General features: G+C 39.2%; 1 protein-coding gene across 1 annotated transcript in view; it reads left to right on the top strand.

Moving 5' to 3' along the window:
- LOC107677048 (glioma tumor suppressor candidate region gene 2 protein-like) overlaps positions 1 to 434 on the top strand; it is a 3244-nt gene that overhangs the window by 1935 nt on the left and 875 nt on the right. Inside the window, exon 4 of the mRNA XM_016471839.1 lies at positions 164 to 288. Coding sequence (XP_016327325.1) covers positions 164 to 288 — 125 coding nt within the window. The remainder of the gene's footprint in view (positions 1 to 163; positions 289 to 434) is intronic.

Genomic DNA, 434 nt, shown 5'->3' with positions numbered 1-434 from the left:
AAATGTTTTATGTAAATGTTTAGTGTAAGTGAACTAAGTAATGTAAGGTCTTTCATAACACTACATATGCTGGGGTGTGAATTTGATAGGTGCTTGATATAAAATAAATGGTGCTTTAAAAAGTCCTTGAATCTGGTGTTCATGAAAGCGTGGGAACCCTGAGTTGTTCCAATTGCGATCTATCAGTGCCAACCTGAAGCAGGAACAGAGGACCAAGATGAGACAGGCCCAACGCAAGGCCCGACAGGAGGCAGAGAAAGGCATGCCTCGCCGACTGGGCAGACTCAAGTCAGTTCTTTTACTTTGTGCTTTTTTTTTTCCTGTACACACCATGAAATCATGATAGAAAAGAATGGCATGTTATCTGTTTTTGAAGTGAGTCTGCTGAACTATCCATGAATGCAGTAAAATGGGTATTTTATTATTTATATATA

This window comes from Sinocyclocheilus anshuiensis, unplaced genomic scaffold, assembly GCF_001515605.1.
Source record: "Sinocyclocheilus anshuiensis isolate Anshui unplaced genomic scaffold, SAMN03320099.WGS_v1.1 scaffold24, whole genome shotgun sequence".
Lineage (NCBI taxonomy): Eukaryota > Metazoa > Chordata > Actinopteri > Cypriniformes > Cyprinidae > Sinocyclocheilus > Sinocyclocheilus anshuiensis.
Note: the sequence above shows the minus strand (reverse complement) of the source record. Positions and strands in the feature narration are given on the sequence as shown.